The 23,545-nt window shown below is 40.3% G+C and overlaps 2 protein-coding genes across 7 annotated transcripts; both read right to left on the bottom strand.

Moving 5' to 3' along the window:
- Positions 1 to 2,435: 2,435 nt before the first annotated feature.
- On the bottom strand, positions 2,436 to 6,803 carry ccr7 (chemokine (C-C motif) receptor 7). Its single transcript, XM_003454632.5, has 3 exons — positions 6,551 to 6,803; positions 4,792 to 4,841; positions 2,436 to 4,556 (listed from the first exon to the last, which is right to left on the bottom strand). The coding sequence occupies exons 1-3, from the start codon at positions 6,699 to 6,701 to the stop codon at positions 3,492 to 3,494; spliced, it is 1,266 nt and encodes a 421-aa protein (XP_003454680.2). The 5' UTR covers positions 6,702 to 6,803; the 3' UTR covers positions 2,436 to 3,491.
- Positions 6,804 to 8,455: 1,652 nt separating this feature from the next.
- Positions 8,456 to 23,529, bottom strand: LOC100689873 (SWI/SNF-related matrix-associated actin-dependent regulator of chromatin subfamily E member 1). 6 transcript variants are annotated; one of them, XM_005470134.4, is made up of 12 exons: positions 23,249 to 23,526; positions 22,527 to 22,577; positions 22,282 to 22,325; positions 20,372 to 20,476; positions 19,488 to 19,568; positions 19,036 to 19,167; positions 18,651 to 18,822; positions 15,612 to 15,644; positions 13,983 to 14,155; positions 13,784 to 13,885; positions 11,662 to 11,923; positions 8,456 to 9,663 (listed from the first exon to the last, which is right to left on the bottom strand). In XM_005470134.4, the coding sequence occupies exons 2-12, from the start codon at positions 22,531 to 22,533 to the stop codon at positions 9,458 to 9,460; spliced, it is 1,317 nt and encodes a 438-aa protein (XP_005470191.1). In that variant the 5' UTR covers positions 22,534 to 22,577; positions 23,249 to 23,526; the 3' UTR covers positions 8,456 to 9,457. The 6 variants fall into 6 exon arrangements, with proteins under 6 accessions (XP_005470191.1, XP_003454672.2, XP_005470193.1 ...); XM_003454624.5 differs by having other exon boundaries at positions 20,378 to 20,476; XM_005470136.4 differs by lacking the exon at positions 19,036 to 19,167 and having other exon boundaries at positions 23,249 to 23,529.
- Between the last annotated feature and the right edge of the window lie 16 nt (positions 23,530 to 23,545).

Here is a 23,545-nt window from a genome sequence, read left to right as displayed (position 1 = left end):
ACACTAGAGACGGTATGATGGCTCCGTTAAAACTGAAGTGTGCATTTCAGAAAAGCAAAGTGAGATGGGTGGAAATTAAAGTCATAGCGACATCCACATGAAAGAAACCGAATAGAAATAGAATACAATGCAGTAGAATAAAGCTTTATTATCCCACGAATGAGAAATCTGGGTGTTACACAGCACTTATAGCAAAAAAAAATATTTACATAAGCAACCGAAAATAGTATATACAGATGTATGAAATGTTCAGAGATATGTATACAAATGGGGGGGGGTTGAATGATCCTGGTGAAATATACAGTGTACAAACAAGCTGCAAATGAGTAGCAGCAATTAAAGAACATATGATATCTCAAGTAAACCGGCGATGAGTAAGATATCAATGTTAAACTGTGTTATAGAGTCTGACAGCTGCTGTAAGAATGACCTGCGGTAGCGCTCCTTCCTACACTGTGGGTGTAAAAGTCTACTGCTGAATGAGCTGCTCAGTGCTCGTACAGTCTCATGCAGGGGGTGGGAGGTGTTGTCCAGGATGGATGTTAGCTTATCCTCCTCCCCAACCTGCTCGACCTGCTTGACTTTCCTTGGATTAGTGAGCTTACTTCATTTCTAACAGAAAATCATGTGTTTTTGTTCTTTCGGCTAACATGTAATCGGCGCAGGCAGACTCTTTGTACTTTACCTGCTGACCTGCTGCCAGGCCAAACACATCAAACCTGTGGCTCAGGCGCAGCTGTCCCACTCCCATCTCCTTATACCCCTGACACTGAACCAGCCCCACTGATATCTGAAGAAACAGGTGAGGTATTTCACGTCAAGAAGTTTTTTTTCAACTGCAGGAGGCCCCTTGGGAAATAATATTTGCATTCTACACACTATTTAAATAGAATCTTTTTGGAGAAGTGTGTGCTACTCTGCATGTATTTTCCACACTGCCTTATGACTGTTGCAGGTGGTGAGAGCTTTCAGTAAGCTGAAACCAATTAAAACCTATTCGAGTTCCACCAGTTCTCAGGACAGAGACGTATTTTTGTTCACTATACTTGTTTGAAAATTGATGTTTAAGCAGTAAAAATTTCTTTTACCCAATTTTATAGATGAGAATTGAAATTCACTTCCATCCAAAAAGTTAATGTATAATTTATATGTATTTGGCTTAAGTTACCAATCAGTGAAAAAAGTAAAATTTAAAATTTAATTTATTAATTATCATTAAAAAATATGAAAATGTCAAATATGGTTTGCACATATCTCATCAATCTTGCCCGAAATAAAAATGTGTTATATGTTGCCGTGGTTTCCAATGTTAAAGGGGTGGGGCCCAAAAGTTATTTCCACGGGGCCCCAAATCCCTAGTGGCACCCCTGGTGGCATCACGCACTAAACCATGCTAACACATGTTAGAGCCACCTAACTCGCTAACGGATGAAAATCTGTGTAAACCAGAAACACATTGTAATCACACTCAGTGTCATGGATTTTGATTTCTTCGTCTCGTTACGGAGTCTTTAATTCCCATTTATACTTCATGGTTATTCCCATGATGAGTTTCGGTTATGTGATGTTTTGATTCATGTCTTGGTTTTTATTATTAGTTATAGTAGTTTTAGTTCCCTCAGTATTTGCCACTATGTTCCTCCTTTGTCTCGTCTCGTCAGTGCCTTCTCCTCTCTCTCTGTTACCACGTCTGGTGTGGGTCTGTTTTGTTACTTCCCCGTTTTATTTTGAAGGTTAGTCTTCTGTTTTGTCTTGCTCTATTTTGACTTTCTGTTTTTCCTTCCTTTGTGGTTGTGAGTGCTGTCCTAAATGTCAGTGTTGTCTCTCTTTCCTTTCAGCTGTGCATTGTGCCCCACTGGTGTCTTTTTAATCAACCCTCTGTACATGAAGAGCCCCGTGTTACTCTTTGTCGACTCATCTGTTTTGTCTGTCTTTTGTTTCTTTTGTTTTTATTTTTTATCCTCAACTGAACTTTGAGTAAACGAGTGATGAATTGTATTCTTTCCAAATTTGGCAAGAATCCTTCCCTTATCTGATTTTTGCACTCTAACTGTGACACTAATACTTTGTATTTGTAATTAAAGCAGTAAATCATTGCAGCTGCAGCAATTGTGGCTGTGTTGAAGGGATGTGGTTAGTTAATGGATTCTCGCCACCTTCTGCACCATTTACTAGACTTTTAGTCCAAAATCCGTTTCTGCTCTAGTCCCACAGATACGGCACATCTCATACCTCAGTACCTTCATTCAGATTGGATTTAAGCTTCTTGTTCCAGCATATTTAGATCTATTGAGCTCATCACTTTTTTGTGTTTTTTATTTGATTGGCTTATGTAACATATTCATTTCTCAACTCTTGTGATAAAGTATTTCTTGTCTTGACTCGTCGCAACTCATCTTTTTATGTGCCCTGCTTAAGAATTGGTCAAACTATTCTCCAACTTCATATTTTTATTATTTTATGACTGTAGATACTAGAGTAACTTTGCATGATTCACTATTCAGAATAATCCTTATTTATTCTATGCATTATGTATTTATCCTAGACCTTCATACGCTATCTGAATCATGCTTTAACATCACCTTTTTTTCTGATTGGCTGCTCCTTGCAAACTGATATTAGAGAGCAGGTGAGTGCCAAAATGGATTGAGACGTCTGAAGCCTGAGCTTTTAGCTCGCAGGGATTACCATGATTAATGTGAGCTTCCACTGTTGGAACACTATATACAGGACAGAAAGAGAACAATAGATCCTGTTCAGCTAATATATGAATTATGACAAAGTGCACATTTTTAATTGTAATTTCTCTGAATGTGCCATTGCTATTTTTGATGTAATAAGTGCACCTGAAATCTTGTTTTTAATATATTTAATCTTGTTTTGATAATCTGGGCTATTTACAAATGGCAGAGAAAAGTTACAAATAAAAGGTACACAGCTGGCTTTAGTTTGATTTGATATACCCTGCTTTGAATAACAAGCACAAACAGACTTTTTGAAATAATATACATTGTAGCAAATGCAAAAATGATCATAAAAGTTGTTTAACAGATAGAAATAAACTCGGGTGATAAAAAGAAAAAAAATTATGTAGCTCAAACTTCTGCTGTGTATATCAAACCTATTTTTAACTAAAAATGCACTTTTCTGTTTTTTGTAACACTGTGTCGTAAGGTGTTTAATACTGTTGACATTTTTCTTTAAAATCACAAACATCTGAAATATTCTACCTTAGAACAAATATACAAAAACAAGGAGAGCAGAAAAACATCTGGAAATCCATTTGTGTCATTCAGACTTTTTTTTCAAGCAGCGACATAAAATTAAGATTGAGCCAAATTTAGTTCAGCTTATTGGTGCAGTCCTCCACAAAAGTCCCAGTTAAGCTATCTACATATAAAAAATATGCTTTGATATTGGTCCATAGCTCTTTGGTAAGCAGGTGTGTAACACTAGGCTGAAGGTGCTGACTCCTCCATACGGATGCTGTTTTAAGGAGAAAATGTGGTGGTGGTCTCAGTTTCAGTGGGCACTGAGCTCCGCCTCCTCCCGCAGGTATACCTAAAGAACCTCTCCTGGCTCATGCAGCCAAACTCTTTCAGTAGTTTCAGGAGGTCATAACGAAACTTTGTACCGACAAAGGCGTAAACAAAGGGGTTCAGGCAGCACCTCAGGAAGGCCAAACTCTGGGTCGTGTCAGTGGCATAGAGGAGGTTGTTGTCGTATTTGCAGTCGTTCAGTACTCCGTGTGCGCCAACAACTGTGTTCCAAAACAGGACCACATTATAAGGCGTCTGGAAGACCAAGAAGACAGCGACCACAGCGAGAATCACCTTGATGGCCCTATTCCGTTCAAAGCTACGAGCATAGTAAAGGGTCCTGAGGATGCTGCTGTAGCAGAAGGTCATAAACAAGAAAGGAAGGACAAAACCCAAAGCAATCTGAGTCGCCTGGATGGTGATGCGAAGTGGGTCAGAGGTGCTGGTGAAAGGGGTGCAGGTTTTGTTATTGATGGTGGTGTATGCCATTTCTGGCACAGAGAAGATGAGGGCCAACACCCAGACCAAAGCTGATGACAACTTGCTGATAATCACTGCCTGGGAGCGGTGGCGGTGAGCAGAGATTGCTTTGGAGATGGCAAAGTAGCGGTCCACACTGATGAAGGAGAGAAGCAACATGCTGCTGTAGAAGCTGACCTTATAAATGGTGTACATGGCTTTGCACAGCCCTAGACCCAGCACCCATTCTGCCATGGAGTTGGCTGCCCAAAAGGGGAGGGACAAGGCGAAGAGAAGGTCTGCGAAGGACAAATTGAGCAGGTACACATCGGTCATGGTCTTGAGTCGCTTGAAGTAGAAATAAGTGAGGATGACGAGCATGTTTCCTGCCAGCCCCAGGAAGCAGGTGATGGAGAAAAGGATGGACATAAACACGAGGCGGAACTGGCGATTGGAGTCCTTCACACAGAGTTCAGGAAAGTCACTATAATCCATGCTGGAAAAGCTGTAATCTGTGAATGTAGTGGTTGTGTAATTTCCATCGTCGGACAAGCAAGACTGCAAAAACAGAGCAAAAAACACATGAAAGAAGTTAAATAACCGAGCAGATCACACAAAACTACACCTGCCACCTGCCTTTTGGTACATTTTACTTTTACACCAACACCAACCACTTCCTGGGGGGAGGGGGTAGTACTTGGTACCACAGGGGAAGACTGCGGTTCGTTAAATACTATTTATCCCAAACATATTTACAGCTGGATGAAGAGCTTCAGTGAGGTGTTTTTCTTACCTTGGAGGTAATTAACCATACCAGCACAGTCGGCAGAAAGTTCTGGAGAGCTGAAAAACAAATGTAGACATTTTATTTATTTATTTTAGAAATAGGATCTGTGAAGACATGCTTAGTGTTCATATAAACAATAACTTTTCAAGATGCTCAAAAGTTAGTTTTGGACTTCCTCAGCTTCTGTGCGAAGGAGGTTTAGTAGAAAATCCATATACATGTATTTCTGTGCAGATAATACCCAACTTCCCAAATCAACTGGTCAATCTTCAAGCATGTCTGCAAGCCATAAAGGGCTGAATGACCTTTACATTTCTACTTGTATTCAAACAAGGGTGTTATTAGTTTTTAATACTGTATTGGGCCTGGACACCTCAAAAATGGTCTAGTTATTCTGGATTGTATTATTTTTGTCCTTCTGTAAGGAAATGTGTTCGTTAACAATTTCACTATGTGCATGTGTATTTTTGCACAATACTAACAGAATAATCAGTTATGTGAGTTTGCATTGGAGTTACACAAATCCAGCAGATGCGTGCGTGGTACAGACCACATCTTTTGAACTAATCAAACTATCAAACCCAAAAAAGTTAATTAATTGGTGGTGAAAGGGTGATTTCCTTTATAAAACACATGAAACTCGTGTTTATTTGTCAGCTTTTAACCCAGAGTGAAATTTGATATTTGGCTTTATTGTCAAGTATTATTAGTATAGCACTGGTTAACATTTGAAAGCTCCCCGGTTCTAGCTCGGGAAGAAACACAAATCCTTTGTCACATTTTTGTCATAGCAGATCCATCTGCTGCGGTGACCAACTGTGAATAAGAGAACAGCTGGTTCTTTGTTTTTCTTCTTCTATTATTGTTACGTTGTCTATATGTGTAGGGGGTTTTATGCTTGTAAAAAACTTGACAATACCTGTTTTCACTGTTTGACTACAACGACTCTTTATTACTGCTAAACAATCATAGACTGTTTTAAAAGTTTTTCCCCTTCTGGCCTACAGTTATTCATCTTTTCTAATCTGTTTTCGGGGCTTTTGATCATGTGGCCATCGGGGAAAAACTCAGTTCCTTCTTATGAAAGTCATTTGTGGTACTCACAAATCTGATTAGTGATACTGTTAAAATAAATGAGACCTTTAATAGACTGTGACATTACTCATATGTTGATAATATTTAAAACTAAAGACAAATGTTACCAACTGCAGTTAAATCTGCTTTTATTTCCTAATTGTTGATGTAAATTGTTTTAAATGCTACTAGTGCATTTTTAGTAATTTGGGCTACTTGAAAAATGATACTTTGAGCTGCTCTTTTATTTCCCAAGGGGCTGTCGCAGCGGATGAATCCACATTCGACTTTGCCCAGATTATTACACCAAATGCAACCTTGTGATTTATCTAACCTTGCGACAGACGTATACTAGAATAAACCATGTAAGGCAATTTTTTTTTACCACCAGTAAGCAGTTAACAGGTAGTTGTAAAGTTGGTGAATCAAAGTCTCAAGCTTTCAGTATTTTAAAAAAGCAGCTTTAACAAATTATTAAAAAAGTGCAAGTCCATGTTAAGTGTTCAACAGTAGATGAAACTGCCACAGCTCTCTGGTAAAAACAGCAGCTATCATTAGTTTTAAAATAGAAACTTGAGATTTAAGAAACACAATCTTTTTGGTATGTGTTTTTTTTTTTTTTTGCAAACATTCATTCATTCATCACAGCGCACACAAACTTCCTTTAACTATGTTTCTAAGCTCTACTCACCTCTGAGAGGAGTCATGTTGACTGACGGTAGTTCACTGTAGGTAAAGCCGCTGCACACGCAGATCTGTCTATTTGATGGTGCTTTCCCTTCATTCTCACTGACAGGTCTGAATTTTTTTCCTGATACCACATCACGTGGTAACCACCACATGTGAAGTGAAACCACATGTCACAAAACTTCAGTTAATGGCGCAGTGATATAAAATGAAATAGAATATATAGATGGAGTTCACGCTACAATGGTGTGTGCCAGTTGGTGTTCTTTGTTTCTCTCTCCCTTACTCTTTCTCTCTCACACACACACACACACACACACACACACACTCACTCACTCACTCACTCACTCACTCCTACCTACTACAACTCTTTATTATTTTTTTAAGAGATTATAACCTCTTCAAAATCTTCACTCTACAATGTAACACTACACATGATCTATAGACTAAAGAGAAAGCACAGGTTTGGTGGTTTTCATCACATTGAATTATTTGTTAACACTACTAGCCAACATTGACATTTCTTTGCACAGCTCTTTGTTCCTTGTATCTACCTGAGAAGTCGTGGGTGTTGAGGCGTAAAGCACTTTGAAAATTTCAAATGTTAGTTCAGAGGAACTTGAGTGATTCTGTGCCCAAGGGGTGGCTGAAGTTCAAAGCTACACATTGCAGTCGGCAGATACTAATCTGAGAGCTAACACGTATTTGACCTGATAATAATCAGCATTTGCTTAGAGGTGAATGAAACAGATGACTTCTCTGAATGTTTTGTGTTCATACTGAAAGATAGTTTTGCTTTCATTGACATTTGGTGTTATTACTGTGACATTTAGTGCTAATGCTGGACATGAGGTGAAACCCTACAGAGGTTCTTTTTTTTAACTCAAGATCTGCACTAGCTTTCTGCACACCTGTCTCTCTGCGGTATTGTGGTTTGTTGCTTTCACTTGAGGCAGTGCTAACCACAGTACAAACGTGGCGTGTTACAATGCACCGTAACATCTTTCACGTTGAAACCATCAGATCTGTCAATCAGATGGTGATTAGTTTCCAATCTTATGAGGCTGAAACCTTAAAAATCATTGCACAAAGATTTAAATCTCCTGCCAGATCTGTGGCATTACTCGAAGCACCTAGTGTGTCAGGATCACAGATGAACAGGATGATGGGTACTGCTGCTCTGAAAAACAGGAAGAGGAAATCAGAACAATTCCTTCACATGTTACCCACTTCCCTTACCTGTACTGTGCAAAGGAGAAAATGATATATGCAAGTGCAGTGAGCCATGCCGAAGCTCTTATTTCTGCACCATGAATGTTTTACAGTACTGTGATCAAACAGTACAGCTTTTAAGTAAGGCATTTAAAAGCAGCGTGCAGATGAATTCAAAAATATCTGGTATGTTTGTTTAAAAAAACAAAACAAAAAACATCAAAATACATAATCAGAAACACACACCTTCATACAGGTAATTAATGCACAAGAAGTGGCTGCACATGATAAAAGACAAGAAATTACTTTGTTTATATATGGGGAATTTAGCTGTTAACTAATATTATAAACATACTGCATGGTTTTTTTGGGGGAGGGGGGTTCAAAATCCTATGTTGCGTTCCCATAAAGTTGATTCAACTTACCTGAATGACTGAGCGTACATCAAGACCTTTGATGCTTTGTTCTCAAGTTATTGCATTAACAAGATTTTCAGAAAACTTGACCTCTGACCTTTAGGCCACGGTCACTGAGATTCGAAATTGTCTGAGATTTTTAGCAGATACCCCCATGGTATCAAAAGTCCTACTATGTTTCGTTCTGGAGTAACAACCTTAGGGTTATGCGCCCGCCCAGCAGGGAGACGACAAAACCCCAACAAGATTTTGTGGCCGATGGGTAAAAATGAAGCGAGCGGTTTCCTTCAGGGTAGAAAAGTTTTATTGGTATAAATATGCAAAAGGAAATTCATTTTAAGACTGCATGTTTATGACTGTTCTTCAAGCTCTTTTTATGAAAATCCATGTTTAAGCAAACCTCGTTACACTGTGTACACAATTACGGTACATTTAAAGGCTTTCTGTTGAAAACCGCAATAATGATCTTAACACACAAATGTTCTAAGCGTACTGCTTTTGATTTGATTGACAGCAAGCAAACTTGAGAACACTGGTAGTTGAGCATTGTACAGCATTGATGATCATGTGATATACTCACGGATGGACTGGGCCGGCCCCAGGACAACCGATACACAAATATAATTTTAAAAAAAGCTGATAATAAATAACAAAAATAGCTACTACTAAATGACTACGAACTCCTGAGACAATACTGCCACTGTAATACTGATACAGAGAGTAAACAAATATTCTCCTGCCGAGGAGATGGTCACTTGGCTCCACTCTTTACAACTCATTTTAAAAAACATGCAAAAATAACAAGAAAAGCAACAATGACACAACAATACAAAGTTCAATATAACACTGAGCAATGTTTGTTTCGTGTGACGGTCGAATTGCGACGGTCAGGATTCTGCCAAAGAGAGTGCTAAAGATATGTTTCAGTATGTGCTAAAGAGGGCATGTATGGGTTCTTCCAAATGGCAACGCAGCCTGTGGAGAAAATATAGTGCTTTCACATGGGCTTCTGTGGCACATTTAGCAGCCATTGATTTTATCATTGCTTTGTCGGCTTCAAGTGCAGGTTTTTTTTTTTCTTTTCTTTTCTTTTTTTTCTTTTCAGAGTGTGTCTGCGAGCCTTAGTGTTCGAACTCGGCCTCAGGCTTGTTAAACATCGAGCCCATCTGAACGCTCTTCATATGCTTTGACAAACCGAGATGACACTGTGCAATATCTGTAATCGTCAGAGTGCAGCAGCCCGGCCAACAGCCTGACAGTTCACACGCAGCCCGCTGCCGGACTTAGTGGGCTGCTCGCGCCCTGCTGGGCCCCTCCGATGGCTCGCTAGTCGTGGCGTCTTCCGTTTGAGCGGAGGTGGTTTCTGAACCCGTGTTGCTGTCACTGGTTCCCTCCTCCATGGCTCCCTCTGGGACGCTCTCTTTGTCCTCTGACGCCCCCTCTTCGCTGCCGGGGTGGGCCTCAAGTTCCTCTGAGGTCTTTGGCTTCCCTGAATCAAAGAAATGTATTTGTTGTTATTAAGTTGATCTTCCAGCTGTTGGCATTTTTGGGGCAGGGATGGCATTTCCAATCACAGTTCACATATTTTCATATTGAAGGGAGGCTCATGAATGAAGGTAGCAGTTTTCAGCTGTGCAGCAGGAAGGGCGAAGCTGTTGGTGCACAACTTGATCAAGGAGCTGTTACACTGTTGTTTGCTACTAAAAATACATGTGCACGAAGACAGTGAACCCAGGTGGAACCAAAGGAAACTCTGTGAGATCTGATGTCAGCAGTGCTTGTTAAAAACTGCTGAAGGTAAAAAGTCAATGTGAAACACCTGTTTGACAACCTTAAAGCAGATTTTTGTTTGCTTGAGACAGAGACGGTGCAGCTAATTGAGCTGAGGGTACAGCTGTCTGAACTAGGGCTGCCACAAACGATTATTTTGATAGTTGACTAGTCACCGATTATTTTTGCGATTAGTCGACTAATCAGATCATGCATCCATTGGACGTAAAACGTACAGCTTATTGCACCAGCATGCGTCTGCTCTTATATAACTATCATTAGCTTACAGCTTTAAGTGTTTCAGGTATGTGCTAAGTAAAAATAAAGACAAGATGATAGTTTATTAAATTTTAATGAAATTTGCAGATTGTTTCGGTGAAGTTTAATAAACTCCTTGCTATCTAAAATATAACAGGACACTGAAGTATGTTCTCAAGCATCTCACACTTCTGATAATCGATTGTCTGCTTGACGTTTATTCAGCTGTGTAAAAACTATAACTTAAATCTCAGCCAAACCGATTTACTCAGGAACAAATAAAATACTAAAAAAAAGCCAAACAATAACATTTTTAAGTTATCTAAGTGACTTATATATCATGTTTAACCTGAGTAGTGAAAGACGGCGGTGGGTTTGAAAACGATTTGCCGGGAATCCGGTGTTCTCACGGGCTCTAGTGAGCCTTGCCCCCGGCTAGCTATCGAGCTGGTGGGTAACAGACGTCTCCGAAAACGTCGGAGCGCTTTTGAAAATATGTGGTGTCTTGATAAATTGACCAGATATTTGAAGTTTACACAGCTACATTCTCGCCTGAAAATATGTTAAACGTTTATTTTGTGACCCAGAAAGAATAATAAGAGTAATATTAAAACTAACTAGCTGCCGCCATTGTTGGAAACTTAGCTGGGCTGCGCTATGAATTCTGGGACAGAGCTACTTCTTCTTCTTCGGTGTTTAATGGCAGCTGGCATCCTTGTACATGCAGTGCTGCCATCTTCTGTTTCAGTTTGTTATTACACTCTTAAATCATACTACTGATTCCTGCGTCTTTTGTGATCTTACAAAGCTTCAAACGACGCGTCGACTATTAAATCAGTCGTCGACGATTTTGATAGTCGACGTAATCGTGACTAGTCGACTAATCGTGGCAGCCCTAGTCTGAACACATACAAAATGCATGTTTGCTTTCCTTTAAGTCTCTGAGATTACTTGTAAACCTTGCAGGAGGATGAAGGATACTGTCCCCCTCTCACAGCATTTACATCAGCGCTTTTATTTTCAGGCTTCAGTTACTAGAAGTAAGCCACGAAAGTAGACACACCCATGCTTTTACTAGCATATACACTCTGTGACATTATATAAAGGATACATGTATATATATCATACTGTTGATAGACTCAAGCTACACCATCTTGGACTGCAGGAGGTGATGGTGGTCCCTGCAGCTCAGTGTATTGGTTGGACTGACCTACCAACTTGAACAATGACTAGCTGCAATTCACAACAGAGCCACATGAGTTTAGGGATAGATGGCTGCATATCTCATTGCCCTGGACAGGACTGAGCTTTCAAAATAAGATTGAGAAGTCTGAAAAAGTCTGAATATGTGAAACACAGAATATAAACGTGTTATTAAACCAGGCTATTAAACCACAGATTAAGCTGCTAAGAGTGTCGCGTTGGACACAAGCCATGACTAGTGTCCAGTGTTGCTCACCTGGTGCGTCCGTAGTGCTGGATTCGGTCTCCTCGCCTTCCTTGTTGCTGCCCTCGCTCAGAGAGTTTTGCTGGGGCTTGTTGCCATGTGTTGCACAAATGTGTTTGTCTTCCTCTGCCAGCACGCAGGTCGGGGCCTCTCTTGCACCTCGATCTCCTGCATCCTTCTCACGTTCTGCCATACGTTTGCGGGCTGCTTCTTCTGCTGCAGCAATCTCTGCAGAAATCTTCTCCATGTCCACCTCCACCTTCATGCAGCACAACTGAAAACAACAAACGGCAAATGTGGAATAAATAAGTTATTTTTGAAACATCTGACTGTTTTCTCAGAACTGTAAAGACAAACCTAATTTTCTTTTTGGAAACCACAAACGCATCAAAACAGTTTTATCTCTGCTATAAACCACACAATGCTGCTAGATCTCTCTCTCTCTCTCACACACACACACACACACACACACACACACACACACACACACACACACACACACACACACACACAGGCAAAACAACAGTACTTGACATTCATTACACACTCTCTACAACGCTCTTCAGGGTATTTAAATCAGGACTTTCCAACCTCATGTGGCTGTCCTCCACCCACCACCCTTTTCAGCCTCATTTATTTTACAAAGTGATGTACTTATGACGGTGACAGAGAAGCAGCAGAGAAACAGAACAGAGCACGTAGTAAATCGTAGTTTTAAACATGTTTCACATGTTTCTGTAGTGTGACTCAAGTAAATGAGAAATGTAAAGGTGGCTACTTTCATGAATAAATCATAGCACGAGTCATACAAGGCTTACACTAAACACTACTTCTTTCATTCCATGCACAAAAACACGCTCTATGACCTTTATTTAAACTGCATGTGAAATTATTGATATGTGTCTTTCTCCTCTTCCCCCTACCCCTCAGACGGTTTCAATCCATTGCTTCCTTTGCACCCTGAACGTGCTTCATCAACTTGATTAGCGACGCCTGAATTTTGCGCTACCGTGCATAAAATATAACACCTGTACCATTGTGTTAAACGTCTGGCTCATGTGGTTAGCTTTGTGCATCACTTTGCAAAATGTCTTTAGTCAATTGTATTTCTGTTTCTTCAAAAAGATCATATAAGATTTACAGGTTGCTTCAAATTCAAGTGAAAAGGCTGGTTGATTCAGTAAATTGGTGCAGGACGGTAGAATATGACTCAGAATGGGAGTTGAAAGGTTAGTTTTGAGCAAAATGAAATAAAGATAATAACTACACTTGGACAAAAACTGAAACACTGTCTTTAAAAACAATCTTGAGGCGCTTTCCTTGGTTTTAGTCTTTTAGGACGTCAGCCGCCGACACAAAATGTGTTTTGTTTATTTTGAACTTCTTCAATCATAACTTGTGGAATTAAAAAAAAAAGGTTTTATATCTGTTTCGTTCTGACTGGGAAATATAAGCCTGTGATGGTTGTGGTTTTAACAAGTCTGTGCAGGATAAATAAAATTACAGCTTGTTAGAAAGTACACGGATCAGGTCACAGAGCCTTTGGTGCAGATGTTTTGACACTCAGGATGTTGACTTTATTCACAAAGTGTTGTGTTTGTACTGTAATCTGTATCCTGAATTCCTGTTATGTTCCCCCGGACATATCCCCTTTATATTCTAATACTTGTAAAGCTGAAACTGGTGAAAACTAAACAAACTCGCTCTAAACAAGTTAAGAAAGAACAAAACAGAAACAAAAAGTTACTGGAAAATATGACCAGTATTAACTCTGGTGTTAACATGTTTGTGCAGGCTGAATGTGATGTCACAGCTGTCTAGGGAGCACCTACAGCAGGTCTGTCAACTTAAGGACTTGTTCTGTCTGTAACAAGCTCTGTACAATATAAATGGCGCCACCTGTTGTGCACACCGAACACTGCAGCCCATTTCACAAAATAACAGTTATAATGGAGGCTACAAATTGTGAATGATGACAGCTATATGATTGCCAGAACATGTGGATGGAGTTAGCTGCAGCTTGGGCCTGCGTGGCAGATGGAGAAAGGCCCATAACCAGAGCTGCACACGTCACGCAAAGTGAAGCTTGCGTGCAAGTAGGCAATGACCGAGTTCAATGTAAAAGACGCCTTACCCTTTTGAGCTCGTTTGTGAACGACTCTGTGGCTTCGATGAATTTTCTCTTCTTGTCCTGATGGCGGTCTTCAATCTGAAGCAACTCTGCCTCCAGTTTTCTCTGGGAAACGAGACACGCAGGCACCACAGTTAGGAATTAACGAGCCGATAAAAACAGAGCCGTCAGTGAGCGTTTAAAGATCCCAGTTTGTTCCTACCTGATGAACCATCAGGGACTGGACCTGCCGTTTGAGGACCTGCATGCGAGCGGTCGTGACGACGGATCGCACGTCAGGAACGACGCTCTCGCTGAGGATCTCGCTGATCAGACGGTGGTTGCGTTGGAAACGAGCTGCGGCCAAGTGCTTTATAGAAAACCCGTCGTCGTAATCTGAAGACAAGAAACGTATCTGAGTTGATGCCGTACACATTTATGGGCCTTTCAGAAAGCAAAGCGAAAGAGGCATCAGCAAAAAACCAGCTTAAACAATACAAAACAGAATCACGCAAACATGTATGAAGACGGTGTAAACATACGGAGGATATGGCTCAATATTTATACAGAGTTAGAGCTAAGTATATGCCATTATGTCCAAACACATCCCTAAGCAAAGTAGGTGAATGGCACAGGCAGCCAATTATAACCCACAGTATGTGGACAGATGTTTTAAGCCGTACTCTGCAATTTACATTCATCAGTAAATGTTCCTCTGTGTCGTCTTGTAAGTACAGGACGACTGTGCATTAAGGTAAAAACCTACAAACAGAGCCTGAAGAAAATATTCATGCTAAATTACCCTGTTGTACCACTGATTTGGTGTATTCCCAATAAAAGCACAGAAATCCTGAAAGCATCTTTGACACCGATTACAGCTTTGACTTTGCCTGTTAACTGTCGTTTCTATTCGCTCAATTTCAATTTCAGGTTTTATTGTCATGTACAGATAAACAGTGTAGCCACATTTACCCATAATGAAATTCTTTGGCTCATGCTCCTCAGCTTTTACATGAGCATATAGAAAGCATGCAGTTATATTAAGAAGAAAATAACAGAAAAATAGCAGTAAAAATAATAATGATAAAAGAAAAAAAGAGAAAAAAGTATTAAATATTTAGAGAATGTAAGACAAGTTGGTATTTACAGTTTGTGCAAAACTGTGCAATGAGCATTTAAGTGGCATTTGTTGAAGTGACAGTGTGTAGAGTCCTGTAATTGTAGTGAGTGTGTAATAGTGTGTATAAGTTGTTTAAGTGCAGGCTAAGATGTCAGTGCAGCAGTGTATGTGCACAGCTTTGCTCAAGCCACCTAAGAGATTTTCATTAGAAATTAAAACCTATCCCAAGACCACGCTGTATGCAAAACATTTTCTCTATATGAGCACGCCTAGTGATTTATGGGCACAGATGAGTAGAAATTAACCATAAATGTCACAAAGCTTTCACAAGCTCACGCTGACTGATAAAGTAAATAATGTATTCAGTGCTCAGCAATTAACAAACTGTGGTTGTGTGGGGAAATTTATATTAGTCCACAAACTGTTGAGTTGCACATAGACCTCCAGGTGGAAAACGCTTTGAAAAGTTTTCTGACATTTAAAATGTGTTTTTTAATCAGATTTGACTGTTTCCCACTAAGCACACAATTAAATTAATTTTTGAATAATGCGTTAAAATTAATGATGTCTGTTGACGGGCAAGACTTGTTGCTAGAAAGGTTTTGAGATGACGTGCATGACCAGTCAAGCTTTGCTAGTCAGCACCACAAATATTAAGTAGTTAAACTAATTATTAAGTTAGTTAAATAGTCAACACTGATGGATTAATAATACATTCAGGGTGTAACCTGCCTTTTACTCTGTCAGCTGTGACGGTCTCATCCCCTGTGATCGTAGGTTCAATCAGCAGCCAAGAAAAGAAAATGGATTGACGGGTAGTTAACAGATGACTGTAATATGTCACACAGCCTGGCACAAAGTGACATATACATTTAGCAGGACTTGAAATTTGGTTGAGTGAAACAGTGTTTTCACAGGACTCTATGGAATCCTGATGAACTAAGTCCACCGACTCCTTCCACAGAAAGTAAGAGTGTAAAGTGGTAGCCAGGTTCTGCTAATCATGCACCTGATGAACTGATCGTAATCGACTGTAACCACCACTGGAAGTTTCCTGGTCTCGAGCATTCAGGTGTGTGTATAGAATCTTCCCAGGGGTCGACTTCCCAGCAAATTCACCCCAAGGTCTGACTAGAGTAGCCAATTAATCGAAAACTAATCAAAACCGACATTCAGAAACTCTAATCGACATAATCTCACTCACATCTGTTATTTGGCTTTGTTTTTTAATTCGTTAATGTTTAATACTCCCCCGTTTAAAACATAGTGTGTTGTCACATGACTGCCACATCAAGTCTACAACACAGAAAATGAAATGCATGAAAAATAGTTTCAGCAGCCAAAGTTAAGACCGCCAATCTGCTACCACAACTCAAACACTATCGTATTAGCAAAAAAAAAAAAAAAATCCCAGCTTTAGTAGCATATTTATAGTACAAACCTAGTGAACTATGAGCGGAGTAGAAAATGTATAGTGTGTAGTAGTAATAATAATAATCATCATCGTACGTACATGTACATCCACCTATGTCGACATCTGCATACCTCACTTGTCTTCACTTACTTATTTTTTACTTGTTTATCTTCCATTATTTTTTATCCTTATTTGTCTTTATTTATCTTGTTCTTTTAACCCTTACCTAAATTGGCATTTGTGTATGGACAGCAAGAAGGAAGAATTTCACTGCACAGAGAAATGCTATTTCTTCTGTACATATGACAATAAACGCTTTGAATCTTGAATCATAATAATCGTAGTGCAATTAGAAAAAGACTGAACAAGTATGGCTTGTTTGGTAGAGTTCTCAGGAGAAAGCCTTTCCCCCCCCAAAGAACATAGCAGCATGGCTTAAGTTTGTAAAGTTGCATCTGAACAAACCACAAGACTTATAATAATAATAACCAAAGTGGAGACGTTTGATCATATTGCACAGCACCACCACAACTCCTCATACTGTCAGCATGATGGTAGGGGGCTGATGATTTGGGCTTGTTTTTGCAGCCACAGGACCAGACCTCAAAAAATTCTTGAGTCAAACGTGAGGACATCTGTGTGAAAGCTAAAGCTTGGCCCAATTTCAGCCACTAAACAGGAAGTAAATCCCAAGGCCAGCAGCAAATCTGCAACAGAATGACTGAAATAGAATGAAGACGCAATGTGGTGGTCCCAGTCTAAGTCCAGACCACAACCTGATCATAATCCTGTGCATAAACCAGCGCCCGCAAACTTGAATGAACTGAAGCAAAGCTGTAAAGAAACTCTGTCAGAATTGCTCTACAACGATGTGAGACAATGATAAAGTGACAGTTTTCATGTGATGTATGATTATACATTGGAAGTTATTGAAGGCTCTTAATATAAGCGTCTTAAATCCCTCGCCCTGCCATTGGACATACTCCAGCTTCAACATCTTAAACTGCAGCTTGAAGCAATCGTTCTTGTTCTGCTCTGGAAATCCGCTGCGAGAACGATGGCCCCACAAACCAGGCCCTGCAGCAGGCGGAGAGCTGGTGCTGTTGAGCTCACAGAGGCTTCAGAGGAGAGCAGGGACTACTGTCACAAACTGCATTCAGAGACGGGGATGTTTGAGGAACCTACTGGTTGTGGTAATTTCTTATGTAAAGGGACTAAACTTTATTGCAGGAACAAATACAGTGCAATTCTGCTGGAAACAGTGTATTTTCATACTCCACATGCATGTTTAAAAAGAGATCCATTTACTCTTACCCGTTAACAACAATCCACCTGTGTATTCAACATTTTTCCATTTGCTTTTGACTTGCTTTTGACTTTGTTGTGGCAAGCTTCACCCTTGCTCACTGGGTATCACCTGAGGTTGCTGGTGCTGTGCACCTCTGTGTGCACCTTTTGAAACTTTCCAGAGAGCAGAAATGAATGTCGTTTGCCACATAGGTGCTCAAGACACGAAAACAGGAAACCATTACCACTCCGAATGCCGTGTGAGAGCATTAAGCTTCTCTATGATCACAAATTACGTCTCACTAATGTGTGGGATATTTCTCAAAAGGTAAGGTCTCCACGTTCAACACTGTTTCAGGTTATTTTCTAGGACACTCAAACCACAGCACCTCAAAAATACCCATTTTAATGTTCATAAACAATGCAACAAACTGATATGTCTAGAGTTTAGAGTAGAAGTGCACGAAGACTTTAATATAGAGTGATCTCTGTTCTCTCCACCCGGAGAGCTAAATCTTATTTAATCGTTGCTGTACGTGCAGTTTGTTAAGAACAAAGCCCACTGGGATATCAGCTTTGACATTTTTATGGTCTGGGGTGTTTCTAAAGAGCAACTGTTTTATCTGTAGTTTTCCTGTGCATCATTATCGTCTACTGTAACCCAGCCAGACCCCAGACAAGCATCATTTCCTTGAGGTGGGTGTAACTCAAACGTCTTCTTCTGGCTTCTGTCTAACATGGTGTGTGTGTGTGCGTGCATCAGTCAGGCTTTATAACAACAGAGCAAAGAATGTAAATTTTGCAATTATGTCTTAACCATTGCCAAAAATACCTACAAAATGTAAACACGTGCGCAAAACAAAGGCAAATTTTGGTCCCAGGCTGGAAGCTTGAAAGCAGAAATGGCGTTTCAAAGGTACCATTACCAAAGATGTTAATGGTTGTAGCGCTATAGGAGGAGGGGGGAAAGATAACACATTCTCTGGGTGTGCGCGCTCGCAACGCTGTGTGGTCGTGCTACAATAATTACAACTCTGTGGTAGTGCTCTAAAGAGCTCAGGGGGCCTTACCATCTGGATCCTCTGCTGGCTGAATACTCATGTAAGGCTCATCCTTGTCCAGCCTGGACTGCCTCTGGCGACTCTCCTCTTCCAGAGCTGCCTCGGCCCGGCTTTTCGCGTTCACGTAGGCCAGGTAGGCAGGCGAGTTGTGATAGGCCTTCATGCTCTCATTATACTCAATCTACAGTGGAAAAGATGACAGGAATGACAAGGAAACAGAGAAGGCAAGCAGACACAACAATGTGGACCCTTGTATCTATCGTCTAGGACAAGATGAGGAAAGAGGTTTACTCAGGAAGGAATGATGATTGGAGGGACCCACAGCTAGTGGGGACACATCTACTGGTCACCCATCAGGAAAAACCCCATAAACACCCCTTGTAAAACAACCAACCTTCTCTGCTTCGTAGTCATTCAAATAATCCTGTTTCTCCTCATCAGTGAGGTCCCTCCACATGCCACCGATTATCTTCCCAATTTCCCATAGCTTCAGATCAGGATTGGAGGCTTTTACTTGATCCCAAACCTGGTGATGAGAACCAGACATGGGTGTGGGGTTGGGTTGGGTTGGAGGGGCTATAGGTGGTTATCTCTTTGCAGAGAGGTCACAAACCAGAGGAGGCCGTGTGCTTTAAGCTGCATTTCCAAGCTCAGAAATCCCACTATGTGATGTGGGCAGTCCTAAGTAATTCCTGGCTTAATCTGGCTTCACACCTACCTCGATAAACAACTACCAAGACAAAATGTACATCTTACTATGCAAACTATGTTAAAAAATCAAAGCATCCCTCTCTTCCAGCTGAGCACATGATGATGCAAAAGGCAGCAGTTAAACACTGTACCTACCTTGCGACTGTATCTCATATATGGCATCAGTGGCTTATCGGGTGGCTTGGGTGGCTTTGGGATATTTATTCCAGAGGAATTCTGATAAAGAAAGGAAAAAGAGTCACCTTGAGATACGCCTGCTCTGCAGTGACGAGGCATCCACAGAAACACTGTAGCTAAGCTAGGCTGAAGCTTGTGACGCTACAAGCAGGTGATTATGTTCAGGTTTAAACACAAGATCCATTAAAGGAGCTTCTTATCATTTAACTCGATTGCATTGATGACAGTTTGAAGGTATAAACAAGAAGAAGAAACGCCACAGAGTGCACTGCAACAACGCAGACTGTGGGGGGGAAAAAAAAAAAAAAAAATCAAATAGAAAAATCTCACTTAAGCTGAGATTTGCCCACTGCGAGACATAATGCCATTATCAGAGGCAGCCAACCACAGCGTGCATGCAGCGACTAAATTACTGCTCAGCAGCCAGAGCCATGCCGAGCAGCAAAGTCTTTAATGCCATGGCAACATGATGGCATGGGTTACTTAACATGGCTGTCAGAAATGCAGACTTTGAAAGGCAGGTGGGATTTGAATAGACACAGATGGACTCTTAGCAGGTCTCCAGTATGATGGAGGCAGCAGAGGGAGTTTGGGATGGTATGCATCATTTCTGATTCGGTCTCAGTAATGGAATGAGTTTCCACTGTAGGAAAGCAAAATTATGTCTAATCTGATTTACTCTGAACAAAGAAAAGTCAGTCTTATAGCTTGCAAAGGCCTCATCTGCAGCGTCTTCATTTCACTAGAGCAAGCTTTTCAGGAAGTCAGATGTTCTGGTCTGCCTTATACTTTCAGTCACTGCCTTCATTTCTTTGTTTTTTCTTCTATGTTAATATTCATACCGTTACCCGACTGTTGCTGCTTTGGCTCCCTCCCAGTCTGTAGTTGTTGTAGGCCAGATGGCTGTATGGGTTGTACCCCACAAACCCGGTGGTGTTGGGCATTTGCTGATGGAAACAAATGAGACAGAAACACGAATGAGAAATGACATAAAAGAAGAAGAGGGGAAAGCCCAAGACAACGAAAAAAATAATAAAGAAACCAATGAAAGAAGCTGGGAAAATGCAAAAATAAAGAAACTTGCATTCATGCTGGTGCTATAGGAAAATACAGCAGTGGTGTGTCAGCACATCGTTCTGTGACTAAACAAAATCAAGCACAAACTGTACTGAAGGTCCTTGGTGTAATTTGCTGGGGGAGATTTCTTCCCCTCTGGTCTCCATAATTTTGCCTCTCGTGAATTATTTTTATTCCCAGTACGAAAAAAGTTTATCCCCTTCCCAAGGTGATTAATGCTACTTTAACAACAGATACATCTCAAATAAAATAATGTGAGACCATCTGTAGTGCAAACGACAGTAAAATCAGAAACAGACTTTGAGCCTGGTGCCGTTCCATATCTGCCTTGATCTATGCGTGGCTTTTTAGTCTGCCAACAAACACTAACAGGCTGAAAATTATGGCTAGTAAAATATAAAAGATAAAGGATTCAGAGCAGCAGACTGTGATAGGTCCTCTCAAAAGTCGTCTTTTACTCCTGAAGTATAAATTAGAGTACTTTGTTGAATTTCTGCCATATTGGGCAACTAGGCAAAATTGATTTAGAGTTAAATCTGTTTTAAAAAAAAAAAAAAAAAAAAAAATGCTGCAAGCGTTGACTTGCATTTATCTGGTATAACTGTTGCTGAAAGTAACACATGAGGACATCTGGGGGTAAAATGTTATCAGGAAAGCTATATGAGCCTAGCACTAATATTCTGGTTTTATTTGCGTGACTGAAAAGACCCAATCAGGACGCTTCTTGAAGTTTCAGCTGATCCAAACTTAAAACATATTCAATTCATATTAAAACTAAAACTGATGTCTGGGGATGATGCTGTGTTCCTCTATGTTGCTTTCTTTTTCAATGACATTATATTTTGGATGCAATCATTTCATAGCATATATGTGAGCCAGATCCTAACTAAATGTGGAGCAAAGAGTAAGTTTGTGTGGGAGAACAGGGGAAGGTGGATCTAATGCTGAGAGGTAGTCAGAAATATCAAAGTACACAGAAACTACACAGGTTACGGCAATCACGTGAAAGCCAAGTACATGTTTTATTTGAATGCAACACGTATAAACGAAGCTAAAATTAGATTTTATGATCTTTCATGATGATGTTTGTACACTCATGTAGCTCTATTTGCACTTCGGCTCCTTGGATTTCAGTAGAGATGCAGCCATAGGTCATCTCTTCCTGAGCCACACACGTTTTGTGTAGGACGCTGTGTGAATATCAATGAATCAGTCATTATGATCCAATACAATCAATATCATGTATACGATTCTACTTAATGAGTACTTTTACTTTAAGATGTACTCTGATACTAAATCTTTTTTTTTTTTTATTATTAATTATTAGTTTTAGTTATTCTTCATTTACTCTTTCGGTGCCACTTTTCATGCTTTGCTTTCTTTTAGCTAAGTGTTAGAAAAAATCTATGCTCTATATTTGTCACTGCACCTGAGCGACTACAAGGCCCTGACAAAACATGCAAATCTGCTATAAATCCCACATACCACTTGAAAATCTTTCCCAGTGTTTTTTTTAAACTGTATTTATTTCTGATATTTATGATTCTGATTTCCTCCAGTACCTCAAAACAAAATAAAAGTCTCCATTTTATGTGACGTAAAACACCCAGGGGGTGGCTGGATGTGGGACTGAAACAGAATGAAAGGTTTTACATGTATATTTGAGAATACTTACAGTTGTAGGGGCAGGGGGAGGTGGAGGGGCATAGGATGGCCTCTCTGTTATGGGAAAGAAATTAATAAAAAATGACAATCAGTCCAGTCTTCTGACTTCCACAACTTACACATTTGCTATGACAGTCTTGTGGTCATGTCACTTCTCATGGATGAACTGAAACACCAGGTCTGATGCATTTAGATACCATCACCTACAAAGAACCTGACTACAATTAACTGGTTCAAACACTCCCAGTGTCTTACTTGACATTTCTGCAGTGAGGAGGATGATTCAGTCTGTTCCAGTCATTGGATCTGCAATAAACACATTTAAGAGGAGGATAACATTATATACCCCAGTGATTAGATGGGAGATTCAAACATAGCATAAAACAAAGAGATGCTGATGAGGATTCAGGCAACAAGGCAGGCTAACGTCCAACTACCATCAATGTTAGCTTGAAGCTAACTGAATTAGCGGATATATCTGTGAGGCAAATTTACTTTGTCAGAATGTAAATGGCATTAATGACCGCGCTGTGTAATTATGAAAGTGTAAATATGATGGTAGGTGAAGAGCGTAGTTCGCAGACGTTAGACTCGTCAATGTTCATCCTATAAACGACCTATAACGTAACTAGCAAGTCGCTAGCTAGCTAAATCTTTTGCTGTTAGGTTAGCCTGTCTGCGCCAAAAGTCAACCTCAAGTTTAATTTACGGTTGTGAGCTGACGTTAAGTGTGGCTGATAAATTCCTAATGATGTGATAGCTGACATTTCTTGTAGTTCGCTTGGCCCATAAGTTCGTTTGCTCTAAATAACCAGCCGGTTGACGGCTAACTAGCTGAATAGCTGGTAGCTAAAGAAAAGAGAATGACACCTATGATTATTATTAGCATGCAGCGTTAGGCAAAGCCGACATGTCTACAGATATTTGAAATTCCCACGTAATCTGCAAGAATGAATACTAAAGGGCAAAAAACTCACCCTAAAACCTTTAGTCCCCACCACTGTGTGCAGGTTGTGGCTTTGGTAGGAAAGGCTAACCACCTAGCTTAGTGATACAGCTCCCACAATAAACCAGTGAAATGGGGTCCACTCGTATGATTCCTGCAGAATCTTCTAGAACTGCACCCCCACCCTCTCCTTATTACAGCTGTGCCTCGGCTCGATGCTGATGCTCATCGCTCTCTGTTGTCACCGCTGCAGCAGTGACAGCAGAGACGTTTCTCCTCCAGCATTCAGAAGGAAAGAAAAAAGACCATATGGCAACAACAGAGCTGC

The sequence above is a fragment of the Oreochromis niloticus genome, linkage group LG6, assembly GCF_001858045.2.
Source record: "Oreochromis niloticus isolate F11D_XX linkage group LG6, O_niloticus_UMD_NMBU, whole genome shotgun sequence".
NCBI classification, from domain to species: domain Eukaryota; kingdom Metazoa; phylum Chordata; class Actinopteri; order Cichliformes; family Cichlidae; genus Oreochromis; species Oreochromis niloticus.
This window is presented reverse-complemented; position numbering and strand designations above follow the sequence as displayed.

Coding starts and splice junctions, on each gene's coding strand:
- ccr7 (XM_003454632.5), bottom strand. CDS start 6,701: ATGTGGTGGTTACCACGTGATGTGGTATCAGGAAAAAAATTCAGACCT. Junction 4,842..6,550: donor CAACATGACTCCTCTCAGAG/GTGAGTAGAGCT, acceptor TTTGTTTTTCAG/CTCTCCAGAACTTTCTGCCG. Junction 4,557..4,791: donor TATGGTTAATTACCTCCAAG/GTAAGAAAAACA, acceptor CTGTTTTTGCAG/TCTTGCTTGTCCGACGATGG.
- LOC100689873 (XM_005470134.4), bottom strand. Junction 14,156..15,611: donor CACAGCTGACAGAGTAAAAG/GCAGGTTACACC, acceptor TCTTGTCTTCAG/ATTACGACGACGGGTTTTCT. Junction 11,924..13,783: donor TCACAAACGAGCTCAAAAGG/GTAAGGCGTCTT, acceptor TGTTGTTTTCAG/TTGTGCTGCATGAAGGTGGA.